This window comes from Trichomycterus rosablanca, chromosome 10 (assembly GCF_030014385.1).
Source record: "Trichomycterus rosablanca isolate fTriRos1 chromosome 10, fTriRos1.hap1, whole genome shotgun sequence".
NCBI lineage: Eukaryota > Metazoa > Chordata > Actinopteri > Siluriformes > Trichomycteridae > Trichomycterus > Trichomycterus rosablanca.
Genome location: NC_085997.1, coordinates 22,966,984 through 22,980,089, shown reverse-complemented (window position 1 = coordinate 22,980,089; position 13,106 = coordinate 22,966,984). Strand labels below are relative to the sequence as shown.

Here is a 13,106-nt window from a genome sequence, read left to right as displayed (position 1 = left end):
ATTATTGAACATTAACATAAAAAAAGCTACAAAGCCATTGCAAACACTTTAAACATCCACAGGTGGAACGTTATGGCGCATGCATTACTAATGTTCTCTTCTTTATACCCAGGTCATCTTGTCCTTGGAACATGGGGTTTGGGCCCCCAACATCCACTTTCAAAACCCCAACCCAGACATCCCAGCACTGTCGGACGGACGTGTTCGAGTGGTTGCCGAGCCCATTCCTGTGCGCGGTGGCATTGTGGGCATCAACTCATTCGGTTTTGGAGGCTCAAACGTCCACGTGATCCTGCGTCCCCCTGGCCCCAAACCAGCTGCTCCCGCCTCACCCTTATCTGTACCCAGGCTTGTACAGGCCTGTGGGCGCACTGAAGATGCCACCAACTCTCTTCTGCAGAAAATTCATGAACACAAGGATGACTCAGCTTTCCTGTCCCTGCTCAATGATGTCTCTGCTGTCCCCACCTCAGGCATGCCCTTCAGGGGTTACACCCTGCTGGGAGCCCAAGGGGAAGTAAGTGAGGTGCAGCAGACCTCACCTACCTCCAGGCCCCTCTGGTACATCTGCTCAGGTGAGTACTAATGTGAAAACAATGGGACAAAGGGGATGGTTGAGTTACCTCTACGGTAGTGTGCAAATGTTTGGGCACCCCTAAAATTGTGTTCTTTTTAAAATGTACTTGTCTTTTTTTCTGAGGATAATAATATTGTTTTACGTTATGACTGAAAGTATGTGAACCAGTGATCATTAGCTTGTTGAAAATCACTTTCTAAAAGCATACTTATTAAACTGGTCCTACCTCATAGCTTTGGAAAAGTCATTCCACACGATTTTCAAGTGTGTATGTGGGAATTTCAGTTAAAACTGTATTTGTGAGCTTAGGCACTGATCTTGAATGAGAAAGGTCTGTCTTGCAATTAACATTACGGTTTATTCTAAAGGTGATCAGTGGGGTTTTGCGCAGGTCACTGGAGTTTCTTAACATCAACCTTGTTAAACAATGCAGGATGAAGGAAAGGGTCTGCCCTAAACCTTTGCAATAGTGTTTAGAGCTAATAATTCATTACATATTTTTAATTTTATACACCTGTTAGCAATGGATGTAATTAAAATTCCCTCATTCAATAAACTCATCAAATACACTTTCATTCATTAAGACAGCCTGGCAAAGGAAGCAAAAAATCAAGACTTTGCTTGGAATTACGTTCCCAAAACTGATGCTTACCCACAAATCGAAGTTTACTGCAGAGAGTAATGGCAAGAAGAGTGGTCCAGCAATCTGCAAAATAAACTACATGAAATAACTCCCAACATCGGTATTTCACACAATCGAGACTTTTTAAATAGACAAGACTAGACGATTATAACCCGTTGCCGAATAGGCCATACTGCCCTCACCTACCGACACCTCCTGGTTGGTGAGCAGGCACCAGTTTGTCAATTCTGTGCCAACCCCCGAACAGCTAAACATATTTTATTAGAATGCACTACGGTTTCTACTATCAGAGACATTTTTTACAGCGTCGAGAATATAAAAGTACTGTTTGAGAGGATTCCTCCAGTTAAAATTGTAAATTTTTTAGGAAGTCTTAATTTAAAACAAATGATATGAACATGTAATATTTTACAATTCAAATACCTGTCCTTGCCATAAAATAGCCAATACGTTGCTAATATGGCAATAAACCCAAACGAACAAACAAACAAAAAGCTCATTCATTAATGCCTGTCACTTTTTTCTAACAAAAGTAAATCAAACTTTATAAAATTGTCAGAGGAATTTATTGCTGCCCTTGCTAAAGTAAGTCTCCACATATGTACTGCACAGACTATAACTGACACAAACCCCCAGACCCTTGTTTTTTTCAGACTTTGCTACCTGAGAGCAGATCCAGACCACATCTGAAAGAAAATTTTTAATTTAATGAAACTTCCAATATATATATTTTTTTTCAGTGCTTTTTTCTTGATCATTGTTCCCCAGGATCACTGGGCACAATGCAGTATCCCATGCCCATCCCCATCCACAATTGAGTCAATCACAATCTCCAGTCCACCTAAATCAATCATTGACAAACAAAAAGCTCATTCATTAATGCCTATGTCATTTTTTTCAAACAAAAGTAAATCAAACTTTATAAAATTGTCAGAAGAATTTATTGTCCATGATCAGATTACATTTATTCCCCACTATACTGTCTGTATATGCTTAACCAGGTATGGGCACACAGTGGGCTGGTATGGGTCAGAGCCTGATGCAGCTGCAGGAGTTCAGAGAGTCCATCCAGCGTTCGGACCTTGCTCTGAAAGAAACAGGGCTGTGTGTGTCACGCCTGCTAATGGCGGCTGATGAGAACACCTTTGAGGACACAATCCATGCTTTTGTTGGCCTTGCAGCCATCCAGGTCAGGATTTCCCAATCATGTACTCCTATCATTACTAAACTAAGACCAGTCTGCCAAGCTTTGGCAGACAGCCCCAGCATTGCAACACTATGTCACAATATGCACGTTTTACTGAAATCTGATTTTTTGAATGCTGCTGTGTCTGTTTATTACATAATTCTTTATATTTATACGTACTACTCTTTATATTATTCTTCAGATTGCACAGATAGACCTGCTGAGAAAGATGGGTCTTGAGCCTGATGGGATCGTTGGTCATTCTGTAGGAGAGTTGGCGTGTGGCTACGCTGATGGCTCCCTCAGCCACACTGAGGCCATTTTGGCAGCTTACTGGAGAGGAAAGTGCATCAAAGAAGCCAACCTGCCCGCTGGAGGCATGGCTGCAGTGGGTAAGATGACGTTTGCTGGTTTAGATTCTGCTGTGCTGTTGAGTTTCATGGTCCTGACATAAACTTTCTCCTCAGGTCTGACCTGGGAAGAGTGTAAGGTACAGTGCCCGCAGGGGGTGGTCCCAGCTTGCCACAATGCAGAGGACACGGTCACTATCTCAGGACCACAGGTACACTACATCTGTCATAATTTTGCTGTTATTTATTATCAGATTTACATATAAAGGGTTAATAAGCAAGATGCTTATTATGGTTTATTATGTGTTTTAGGAGGCAGTAAGAAAATTTGTGGCTGAGCTGAAGGAAAGCGGTGTGTTTGCCAAAGAGGTGCGCAGTGCCGGGGTTGCATTTCATTCCTACTACATGGCCTCAATAGCTCCCGTTCTGCTGAGTGCACTGAAGAAGGTAAGCAGGGAATGTGATGTAATTCACTAGATTTGCATTTACCATCAATATTTTTGCCATTTTTCCTTGTATTATAAAATATATAAAGTATCCCTACACAGATTACATGGCCAAATGTATTTGGACATTTGACTATGAGCTTGTTGGACACCCTATTTCAAAAACAAGTGGAATTAAAACAGTGACAGCTTTGTAATCTTTTTAGCTATAACAACAGCCACTCCTTTGATTAGCCTTCTCACAACATCAGAAATATGTCTGTGGGAATTTGTGCCATTCAATCAAAAGAGTAGTGTATGGCTAGCCATTGCTTTTGCTCATAAAGGTCTCAATTGATGTTCCAGTTCATTCCAAAGCTGTTCAGTGGGGCTGAGGTCAGAGTTCTGTACAGACCACTGGAGTCTCTTAAACCCAGTTTTCCTTTATGTCTTTATAGAGCACACATTCATGCTGGAACAGGAAAGGGCCTGCCCAAAACTGTTGGTGCAAAGTTGGAAGCCTATAATTTCCTTTATGTAATTGATTTATTACACCTGTTAGCAATTGTGGCACAGACAAATTCATTTAATTCATTCACTGTCTTTTTACCACCATCACTTTATTCTGGTCAAGGTTGCAATGGGTCTAATTCATTAGACAAAAGAAAAAAAACACACCCCGGACAGGTCGCCAGGCTATCACAGGGCAGACACACACACACACACACACACACACACACTCACAGTTAGTGCAATTTTAGTAGCTCCATTTGGCCTAACTGCATGTCTTTGGACTTGTGGGAGAAAAACCAAAGCACCTGTAGAAAACCCACCCAGACACAAGGAGAACATGCAAACTCCACACAGAAAGGACCCTGGCTGCCCGTTCAGAGAACTGAACCCATCCATGATCATGTTAAATCTGTGTCCTCAGGTGATTAAAAGCCCACGTCCTCGTACAGCTCGCTGGATCAGTACGTCTATTCCCCAGTCAGATTGGGAGAACTCTCTGGCCCTCTATTCCTCCGCCGAATACCATGTGAACAACCTGGTGAGCCCTGTGCTCTTTCAAGAGGGTCTAAACCTCATTCCTGACAATGCTGTGGTGGTAGAGATCGCACCACATGCTCTACTGCAGGTGAGTGAAAATGAAGCACTTTCCAACTGCAACAAAAAGCTTTAAAAAAAAACCTGTACTCATTAGATATATGCAAATTTTGTTTATAGGCAATTCTGAAACGCAGCCTCAAGCCCACTTGTTCCATCCTGCCTTTGATGAAGAGGGGACATGCCAACAACCTGGAGTTTTACCTTTCTCACATAGGCAAAATCTATATGAATGGGTCAGTAGCTCACATGTCTTACATACTTATTGGATTCCACATATTGTAATCTTGCACTTATGTTGTTTATCCATGTGTTTTTGTTGCAGTGTGAATGTGGACAGTAACAAGCTATATCCAGCTGTGCACTACCCTGTTCCAGTGGGCACCTCTCTCATCTCCCCTCTTCTTCAGTGGGATCACTCTCAGAGCTGGGATGTGCCCAAGGTGGAGGATTTCCCAGCAGGCTCTGGAGGATCCACTTCAGCCACTGTGTACAATATTGGTCAGTAGTTGCTGTTGAACCTGCTTCCTTTCCTAAAATTCTTTATTACTGCCACTGAGATGAAAAAAACTGACTTGACTTCAAATCTGATCATTTTTTTCTCTTGTCTGTACAGATATAAATCCAGAATCTCCAGACTACTACATGATCGGTCACTGCATTGATGGAAGGGTCTTGTACCCAGCTACGGGTTACTTGGTGCTGGCATGGAGGACACTAATGAGAAGTCTTGGCATTACTATGGAACACACCCCTGTTACCTTTGAGGATGTCACCATACACAGAGCCACAATTTTGCCCAAAACTGGTGAGTGTTTTATTGCCACAGTGTAAAAAATTCAAACCAGCTACAGGAATTGTGGGTAATGTTTTATTTGCACTTAAAGACATTCAAATCACTTATTTGTTGTATTGTACTGTATGTCTAACCTACATCATTAGAACTGGTTTAATGGATTGGACAAGGCGCTTAGGTGGCGCAGCGGTAAAATGTTAGTCCACTACCACTGAGACCTTGGAGTCGAATCTCAGCAGTGCTATCAGCTGGTCGGGCATCTACACAGACATGATTGGCTATGTCGAATAGCTTAGGCATTGGGAGGTGCACTTGAAAGTGTGCTCTTAGTGTCATTCCCAAACCTGAATAAAAATAAGCGGGATTAAAAACTGTGGCAATTCAGGTGTGCTGACCAGAAAGATCTGCTGTGGTGACCCCTAACATGGGTGCAGTTGAAAGGAGGGGGCATTGACTGGAGTGGACAGCTGATAACAATATTTATTGTTTTTTATTGATAAATGGATACAGGGATGTCACATTGTACAGAGTAACAGTAATTGTATTTCCACAAAGTTCCATAAAGCTGAAAATAAAATAACAAATGAATGTACATACCAGATAAATGTATCTAATAAAGTGCTCTCCGTCTGCATATATTCAGTGCATGTCCATTTTTAACTATTATGCTTATGCAAGAATCACAGTTGTGTTTATGAATATTTAATCAACATTTCAAAACCTAAACTATGTTATGCATAATTGACCACATTTTGCAGCCTAACCCGTCCCCCCAAAAATGACTTTCTTTCCTACATTACACTACAGGGACTGTCCAGCTGGAGGTGCGTCTCATGCCCGCCACAAACCGCTTTGAAGTTTCTGAGAACGGCAACCTTGCAGTCAGTGGTAAGTTAGAACTGTTATACCAAAATCTGTTTGTCAATTAGTCTTAGTAAACCAGGCTATCGTAACTGCCATCATCACTTTTCTAACATTTTCGACTATCTTAGGTAAGGTGAGCGTGTTGGAGGAGGCAGCGCTGTCTTCCTTCCACTCTCAGATTGCTGAGCCTGTGACTGTGCAGCCAGAAGATCCAAAACTGGGCCTAAAAGCTGGAGACATTTACAAAGAGCTGCGCCTGCGTGGCTATGACTACGGCAAAACCTTCCAGGGCATTCTAGAGTCCAACAATGCCGGTAAACACATCTAAACTGATTTCTATACACTTCATGTGAAATAAATGGCAAATCTTACATTATAGGCTGATTTGTTGTACAGTTTCACTTTTTTAAACATGATGTTTGGTCAAGTTGACCTTTTATTCCTGCCATGTTCAGTTTAAATGTCTGTGTATTCATCGAAGGTGTTTTCTTGGAAGGAGTTGTTTTACAGCCCTATACACAAAAGGGTTGGATGCACAGTGTGTTGTTGCAAACGTGTCATCACCAGTGTTAAAATCGTCCCCAGTTTTTGTCCCGCCTCCCTTCATAACATGGCAAAACATTCGAAACTGCCATTTCCAAGATACTTCAACCAAATTATCAAAGTCATTTAGGTTTTTATGCTGCTCATATTTGCATGTGTAACGATTAGCCCAACATTTAGATATCCCTGGCTGTGATGTACACACCTGTTACTAAAAAGGCATTTCCATGCACATTTATACTGTGGTCCTAACGTGTGTCTGTACATGCTGGTCTGATTCTTGCAGGTGACCATGGAAAGCTGCTGTGGACAGGAAACTGGGTGACATTTTTAGACACCATGCTGCAGATGATTGTGTTGGGTCTACCTGGGCGCAGCCTTCACCTCCCGACACGCATTCGCTCCGTGTGTGTCGATCCCACACTACAAGAGAAGATGGTTCTGAACTATTCGGAGGATAGGAAAGGTAATTGCGTTCAAATAGCATGTTGTTACTGTAACAGAATTATAAGGGCTTTCAGTGTTCTATGACCCCCTAGTTCCAGCCATAGCTCCTCATGTAGCGTAGTCGCATAGTTGGACAACAAAACATGTTATGGTTAATATTCTAATTGTGCACAGTGTCAAAACATTTGTTGTTTAATTGAATGGACACAAATTCCCACAGTCAGACTTCAAAATCTTGTAAAAATAGCCTTTAGAGGAGAGTAAAGGCTATTTTAGCTGCAAAGGTTTAACTTTTTATCAATACACATGGTTTTGAAATGGAATGTCCAATAAGCTCATACATAGATGAACATAAAGTACGGGACAGAAATAAGGAGCTCATGTGGCGCAGCAGTAAATTACGCTTGCCCATTATTGCTAGAATTCAGGGTTTGACTCTCTATTGGCTGATTGGGTATCTACGTAAAGACAAAGTTGGCTAGGTGTGGGGTGGAGGGATGGATTGGCATCCGGTCTGGGGTGTGTTACTACATTGCACACAATGATGCTGGGAAAATCAGTCCCACCTCGACCCTGACCAGGATAAATTATGCTTGGAAAATATAAAAACAATGTTAATGATGATTAAATGTAACTTCTTTGTTCTTCTTCTTTAGCTGTTGATGTGCACGTGAACCGCTGCCTGGACAGCATTACAGCTGGTGCAGTTCAGATAAGCGGCCTCCACGCCACAGTGGCACCCCGTCGCCAACAGCAGCAGAGCCCGCCCACTCTGGAGGAGTTTGTCTTTGTGCCTTGTGTGGAGAGTGAGTGCATGGCATCTAATGAGAAACTGGAAGAAGAGCTGAGACATTGCAAAGGCACGTTTTTTCATCTTGTCACATTTCTAGTATATCCAGTGTTATACAGTATATGTGATCTTATTTAATTTCATATACAAGCCACATATTTTTGCTGCACAATTCACCTGGTTAATATGTGTGTTATTTTTCTACAGGTTTAATAAACCATCTCCAAAGAAAACTGGCCAGTCATGGAGTGAAGCTCTCCATTCCGGGGCTGGAAGGCGTGCGTGAAGAGCAGCTGATTGTTGCAGAAGCTCAGAGTGGATTGTTACGCCTACTTTCGGTGATCTGTGGACTGGAGCTGAATGGGAATTTGCGTTCGGAGCTGGAGGAGACGGTGCAGAAGGAAAGGGAGTGTCTGCTGCAGGATCCACTCCTCAATGGTCTGCTGGACTGTCATGCGCTGAGGCACTGCCTTGACACAGCGCTGGAGAACTCCACACCTGGCAAACTCAAAGTTTTGGAGGTAGAAATAACTGAATAATAGTCTTTGTAGTACATTCTGTCAATAAGTTGAACAGTTGTTTACATTTACATTTACATTTTCAGCATTTAGCAGACGCTTTTATCCAAAGCGACTTACACAATGAGCTGAACACAATGAGCTGAACACAATGAGCAATTGAGGGTTAAGGGCCTTGCTCAGGGACCCAACAGTGGCAACTTGGTGGTGGCGGGGCTTGAACCGGCAACCTTTTGTTTACTAGTCCAGTACCTTAACCACTGAGCTATCACTGGCCAGAGTTGTTACTCTGGTCTGCTATAATTTTATGGCATAATGTATTTCTATGGATCTCCAAACAAATTAAAACTATAGTTTATATTATTTACTGATCAGTAAGATCATAGTGAAGTGTGTATATGGCAGCATTGACTGTAAAATTAATACATTTTTATTAATTATTTTATTGTAATTCAAAACTGCATGTAAATTTCTAATTCATGCAGCACTTATGTTCACCTTGGGTTTCTGTTATTCTTTTTTCAGGCTCTTTCCAGCGATGGCCGTGTGTTTTCTCGTGCTGTCCGGACTCTAAACATTCAGCCCATGTTGCGTCTGGATTACACGGCCTCTGACGTTAACGCAGAACTGCTGTCTAACCAGCAGAGCACTCTAGAGGACCTGGGTGTTTCAGCTGCACAGTGGGACCCACATCAAGGTCCAGTCACAGGCAACCTGGGTGGTGTTGACCTTGTGGTGTGTAACTGTGTACCAGGGCCTGTTTTAAACCCAGAAGTGCTGCTGGAAAACCTAACATCAGCTACCAGGGAGGGGGGCTTTGTTCTGTTGCACACCCTGTTGAAGGGAGACACGCTGGGTGAAACAGTGGCCTTTTTGACATCTCAGGAGAATAAGAACCGTCTGCTTACTCAGGTATGTTTGAGAATAGAATATTGCATGCATCATTAGTACTTTTGATATCCAGCTTGCTACTGCTTCAACCTGTCTTTCTGTTCAAGTTGTTTGGTTTGTGTTGTTTGGTTAATTTATCCATGCTGTGCTTTGATATTGTTCTTCTTACCCGTGTATTGTTATTGTGTGTGTTTGTGTGTACAGGCTGAATGGGAGAAGCTGTTTAATCAGGCCTCACTCAACATAGTCATGTTAAAAAAATCATTCTACGGCTCAGTTCTGTTCCTTGGCAAAAAGAAAACACCTGAAAAGCAGTCTGTTACTCTGTCTGTGGACTCCACCGATTACAAATGGGTTGAGACTCTGAAGGTGGGTTTGCACTGGTTGTCTTTTTTATTTTAAAAAGTATTGTATCAATTTAAAGGGTTTATTAAACTCGTGCTTCTTATTATTTTAGCATAATTGACTTGTTTTAAAGGAAAGTCTTGTTAAAATTCTAGTCATTCTGAGATTCAATCTTGAGAGCTTGAGTGCCCACTCAGCACTGGTGGACTAGCGTAATTTACCACTGCGCCACCCGAGCACCCTGAAAACATAGTTTTTATTTAGATATAGTATTAGTGAGAGTGAGCAAAGAAGATAAAGTACCAGGAATAGCATCAGGTGGTAGTTTGCCTGTGGCCAGCATGATGTCTCTAAAGTTAAGTGAGGCATAGAAGACTTAAAAATGAAGAATTAAAAATGAGGGAACTTTCAGAGACTTTATTTCACTGGCTGCATTCTTCATTTTGTGTTCTGTTTCCACTGTGACACATTCATGCTAACATTAGATAGATGGATGAATGGATGGATGGAAAGATAGATAGATAGATGGATGGATGGATGGATGGATGGATGGATGGATGGATGGATGGATGGAAAGATGGATGGATGGATGGATGGAAAGATAGATGGATGGATGGATGGATGGATAGATGGATGGATGGATGGATGGATGGATGGAAGGATAGATGGATGGATGGATGGATGGATGGAAAGATGGATGGATGAATGGATGGATGGAAAGATAGATAGATGGATGGATGGATGGATGGATGGATGGATGGATGGATGGAAAGATAGATGGATGGATGGATGGATGGATGGAAAGATAGATGGATGGTTGGATGGATGGAAAGATAGATGGATGGAAAGATAGATGGATGGATGGATGGATGGAAAGATAGATAGATAGACAGACAGACAGACAGATAGATAGACTTCAAGAACTTTCACCAAAAATGGAAGAAACTACCTGTGTTAGCCCTAGTTGTGCACTGATTTTTTTCAAGATAAAGAAATTGCACAACATCCCTTAACCAATAGTTTTATGTGGGTGGGATGGCATGTATAAAACAATTTTAAGACCTCACATTACTGAACATAGTGTGAGATTATTTGACACTGAGCATTACCTAGTACTAAGGCAATATGGATGGTTTAACTCCTACAACAAACACTGTGGCACTAAAACTAAAACTACACTTTCTTCTTTCACAAACTCTCCCCTCCTCATTGGGAATGTTTCCATCACACCTTCCAACTGTGTACGCAATCTTGGTGTTCTGTTTGACCCTCTGCTTTCATTCGGTCCTCATGTGAAATCACTATCCAAATCAGCCTTTCTTCAGCTTCGCAATATTACTCGTCTCCGTCCCTATCTTTCATTTGAGGTGGCGGAAACACTGATACACGCTTTTGTCACCAGCCGTTTGGACTACTGCAATTCCTTATTGCACGGACTTCCCGCCAAAACCCTCCGTCCCCTGCAAACTATACAAAATGCAGCTGCTCGGGTCCTGACATTTACCCGAAAGTTTGACCACATCACCCCTGTTTTGGAAGAACTACATTGGCTGCCAATTTCCATGCGCATTAAATATAAAATTCTGGTCTTGACTTTTAAAGCACTTCATGGTCTTGCTCCCGCCTATCTTACTAAACTCCTCACACATCACACACCATCACGCAAACTAAGGTCGTCAGACACGAATCAACTATCTGTTCCTAGATTTAGGATGTCCACTATGGGCGGCAGATCCTTCAGCGTTGCCGCCCCAACACTCTGGAACTCTCTGCCCTCGACTCTTCGCTCTATTTCTTCTCTTTCTGCTTTCAAGGTGTCTCTAAAAACCCATCTCTTCTCACAACATTTTCATTCTACTTCTTGAACTTATATCTCTAACCTATCCTTACTCACTGTCGGTTTGTTTTTGTTTTGTTTTTGTTTTTGTTTTGTTTTGCCTTGTCTTGTTTTGCGTGTTGTCGTTTGTTTTCACTTTTTATTACTGTACAGCGACCTTGAGCTTGGTGAAAGGCGCTATATAAGTTGAACTTATTATTATTATTATTATTATTATTAACCTAGTAAATGTAAGTTTCTTTAACCTCATTATACCTTATCAACAAGTTCTATTTTTCTTCTTTTTTATACCAGACCTTGCTGGCTGAGACATCTGATCAACCAGTGTGGCTCACTTCCACTAAAGGCCATAATGGAGTGGTGGGAATGGTCAACTGCCTCAGACAGGAACCTGGAGGAAATCGCATACGGTTAGTTTATTTCATCTTACTAGCTGTATATTTAGGTTTTTCATAATTTGCTAATAAGGTTGCTTTTAAATTTTGTTTTGAAAAACACTATGGGTGCTTTGGGGTATTCAACACAGACATGGTTGAAAAATACTGATTGTGGATTTTAAATATGTCCAACATTGTCCCCCTTCTTTTCACTAGGTGTGCATTTGTGTCTAATCTGAAGAAGTCGTCTGCAACACCTTCCCTCCTGCTTACCCATAAGGACATGCAGACAGTGCTGCAGAAAGATCTGTGTATGAATGTGTACCGTGACGGACAATGGGGATTGTTCAGACACCAGCTGCTTCAACAAGGTACATTCTGACTTCATAATAGTATTTTGCAGATAGGTGTACACCTCTAATGTAACAAAGAAGAGTGTACAACAACTGTGTTTAACAAGTTCAGTGTTTGTTCTGTTGTAGATTTGAGTAAGGAGCTGATAGAGCAGGCGTACGTGAACGTGCTGACTCGTGGTGATCTGTCTTCACTGCGCTGGATTGCTTCTCCACTTCGGCACTTTGTTTCATCCAACCCGAACGTGCAGCTCTGCCAAGTCTACTATGCCTCACTCAACTTTAGAGACATCATGCTGGCCACAGGCAAACTACCACCTGATGCTATTCCTGGTACTTTACCTCCATTCCTCTTTCTCAAAGAAACTGTATCTAAATAAAACCTATGTTTTAGGGTGCTTGAGTGGCACAGTGATAAGGTACTCTAGCGCCCACCAGTGCTGAGATCTCAAGCTCTCGAGTTTGAATCTCAGGTCTGCTATCAGTCGGCTACCCCCAGTTTTGTTAAAATCAGATGCTTTATGATGTTGCATCAACAACAGTTTAAAAAAGATAATAGTCTAACTTTATGTCTCAAAAGAACTGCATTCACACCCTTTTCGACTGGTTATTGGTATGGAATTAAAAATTCCTTATTACCCACTTACAGCACTTCCCTAGGTTGTCACTTAACTTTTTTCACTGTGTATGTGCAGGTGACATAGCCTTGCAGCAGTGCATGCTGGGAATGGAATTCTCAGGACGGGACCCCAGCGGACGGCGTGTGATGGGTCTCCTGCCAGCTAAAGGCCTGGCCACCTGTGTGGATGCAGATAAGCGTTTTCTTTGGGACGTCCCATCCAGCTGGTAAGACACTGTAGGATAGGATGAAAAAAACAGTTAAAATATTTTACCACTGCTTTATACTGGTCATTGTGGGGCCTTGAACCAAATCCCTCCCCCCATCCCACAGGCATAGCCAATTATGTCTGTGTTTAGACATCAAACCTGCTGATAGTACCACTGAGGATTTGATCCCTGGATCCCAGAATGGGCTGTCCAAGTGCCATTCAAATTG

General features: G+C 42.0%; 1 protein-coding gene across 1 annotated transcript in view; it reads left to right on the top strand.

Moving 5' to 3' along the window:
- Window positions 1-13,106, top strand: part of fasn (fatty acid synthase) — a 41,251-nt gene that overhangs the window by 18,278 nt on the left and 9,867 nt on the right. Inside the window, exons 9-28 of the mRNA XM_063002963.1 lie at window positions 113-575; window positions 2,222-2,409; window positions 2,609-2,798; window positions 2,874-2,968; window positions 3,069-3,203; window positions 4,116-4,319; window positions 4,409-4,524; window positions 4,614-4,789; window positions 4,905-5,096; window positions 5,892-5,972; window positions 6,077-6,262; window positions 6,778-6,957; window positions 7,595-7,798; window positions 7,936-8,249; window positions 8,772-9,158; window positions 9,342-9,506; window positions 11,614-11,729; window positions 11,913-12,067; window positions 12,179-12,382; window positions 12,745-12,895. Coding sequence (XP_062859033.1) covers window positions 113-575; window positions 2,222-2,409; window positions 2,609-2,798; window positions 2,874-2,968; window positions 3,069-3,203; window positions 4,116-4,319; window positions 4,409-4,524; window positions 4,614-4,789; window positions 4,905-5,096; window positions 5,892-5,972; window positions 6,077-6,262; window positions 6,778-6,957; window positions 7,595-7,798; window positions 7,936-8,249; window positions 8,772-9,158; window positions 9,342-9,506; window positions 11,614-11,729; window positions 11,913-12,067; window positions 12,179-12,382; window positions 12,745-12,895 — 3,902 coding nt within the window. The remainder of the gene's footprint in view (window positions 1-112; window positions 576-2,221; window positions 2,410-2,608; window positions 2,799-2,873; window positions 2,969-3,068; window positions 3,204-4,115; window positions 4,320-4,408; window positions 4,525-4,613; window positions 4,790-4,904; window positions 5,097-5,891; window positions 5,973-6,076; window positions 6,263-6,777; window positions 6,958-7,594; window positions 7,799-7,935; window positions 8,250-8,771; window positions 9,159-9,341; window positions 9,507-11,613; window positions 11,730-11,912; window positions 12,068-12,178; window positions 12,383-12,744; window positions 12,896-13,106) is intronic.